This window comes from Papaver somniferum, chromosome 5, assembly GCF_003573695.1.
Source record: "Papaver somniferum cultivar HN1 chromosome 5, ASM357369v1, whole genome shotgun sequence".
NCBI lineage: Eukaryota > Viridiplantae > Streptophyta > Magnoliopsida > Ranunculales > Papaveraceae > Papaver > Papaver somniferum.
This window is the reverse complement of record NC_039362.1, coordinates 189,658,867-189,660,131: the sequence shown is the minus strand read 5'-3', so window position 1 is coordinate 189,660,131 and position 1,265 is coordinate 189,658,867. Positions and strand designations below refer to the sequence as shown.

Below are 1,265 nucleotides of genomic sequence, written 5' to 3'. Positions count from 1 at the left end.
GGGTGGGGGAGACTTGACTGGTGGTGGTGGAGATGAGTAGACGTATGGTGGTGGTGGAGGAGATGAGTATACGTATGGTGGTGGTGGTGGAGATGAGTATACGTATGGTGGTGGGGGAGACGAGTAGACGTATGGAGCGGGCACTGGAGATGGTGGTGGTGGTGATTTGTAGTAGTATGGAGCAGGTACTGGAGATGGTGGTGGTGGTGAGCTGTAATAATAGGGAGGTGAAATGTGCTTTGAGCATCCCTTATAAGGAGTTTTGGATGCATAGGCAAATGGCTTTGTCTGGAGCACAATTAAATAGGGATTCTTCGACTTGACCTTGACTTGAACACCTTCCTTTCCACCATGTAGATCAGTAGGAATGTTGCAGGCTGAATCCTTTGGTGCCATATGCAACTTAGCCTTGCAAGCCGCTCCTCCATATTTGCGATAGTTGAAACCTTTAATTGTGACACTGTATTTTCCATTGATCTTGGTCTTTCCGTAGGCAACAATTTCTTTATCTCCTGCCTTGCAACTGACTTCCACAATAGCACCTGTTCCCACACCATCATAGACAAGTTGTTACTTATTATGTATTGTCAAGCACTTCACCTGAACTTTTTTTGACATGCTGAAATATTATGACAATTAAGAATAGCACTTTTACTGAAATGGATAGCACTGAAAATCTTTTGCTGAGCGAGGCATGTTCTGAAAACTACTGTTTAGATGAGTTACCGTAAGTAAGAATTTCTATTACATGTTCTTTTTTTTTTTACTTCGTTTAGGGAAAGTACTTCTCGTAGATGAACTCATAACGATTGATGCATTCAGTTTATTGTATGATGATCTTATAAAGAAAAGTAACGAAATCGTGGAAGTTGCAAATGCTTACCTTTAAGGTGTTTCTTGGCATGGGATTTCTTTGGGTTGCTCCAGTCATAGCATCTGTAGCAGTACACTTTCCCGATTGCTTTAATGATACGTGAGTGATGGTGTGGAATTGGGTATACTACTGGTGGTGGGGGAGATGTGTAGACGTAAGGTGGTGGTGGAGATGAGTAGACATATGGTGGTGGAGGAGACTTGACTGGTGGTGGTGGAGATGAGTAAACGTATGGTGGCGGTGGTGACTTAACTGGTGGTGGTGGAGATGAGTAGACGTATGGAGGTGGTGGTGGAGATGAGTAAACGTATGGAGGTGGTGGAGATGAGTAGACATATGGTGGTGGTGATTTCACTGGTGGTGGTGGAGATGAGTAAACGTATGGTGGTGG

General features: G+C 43.9%; 1 protein-coding gene and 1 pseudogene across 1 annotated transcript in view; one reads left to right on the top strand and one right to left on the bottom strand.

The window, feature by feature from the left end:
- LOC113280360 overlaps positions 1-1,265 on the top strand; it is a 9,502-nt pseudogene that overhangs the window by 5,791 nt on the left and 2,446 nt on the right.
- The window catches only part of LOC113280359 (extensin-2-like), a gene marked incomplete at its 5' end in the record, with an annotated part of 2,004 nt that extends 739 nt beyond the window's left edge, over positions 1-1,265 (bottom strand). The window contains 2 exons of the mRNA XM_026528996.1: positions 6-542; positions 884-1,265. Of these exons, the coding sequence (XP_026384781.1) occupies positions 6-542; positions 884-1,265 (919 nt within the window). The remainder of the gene's footprint in view (positions 1-5; positions 543-883) is intronic.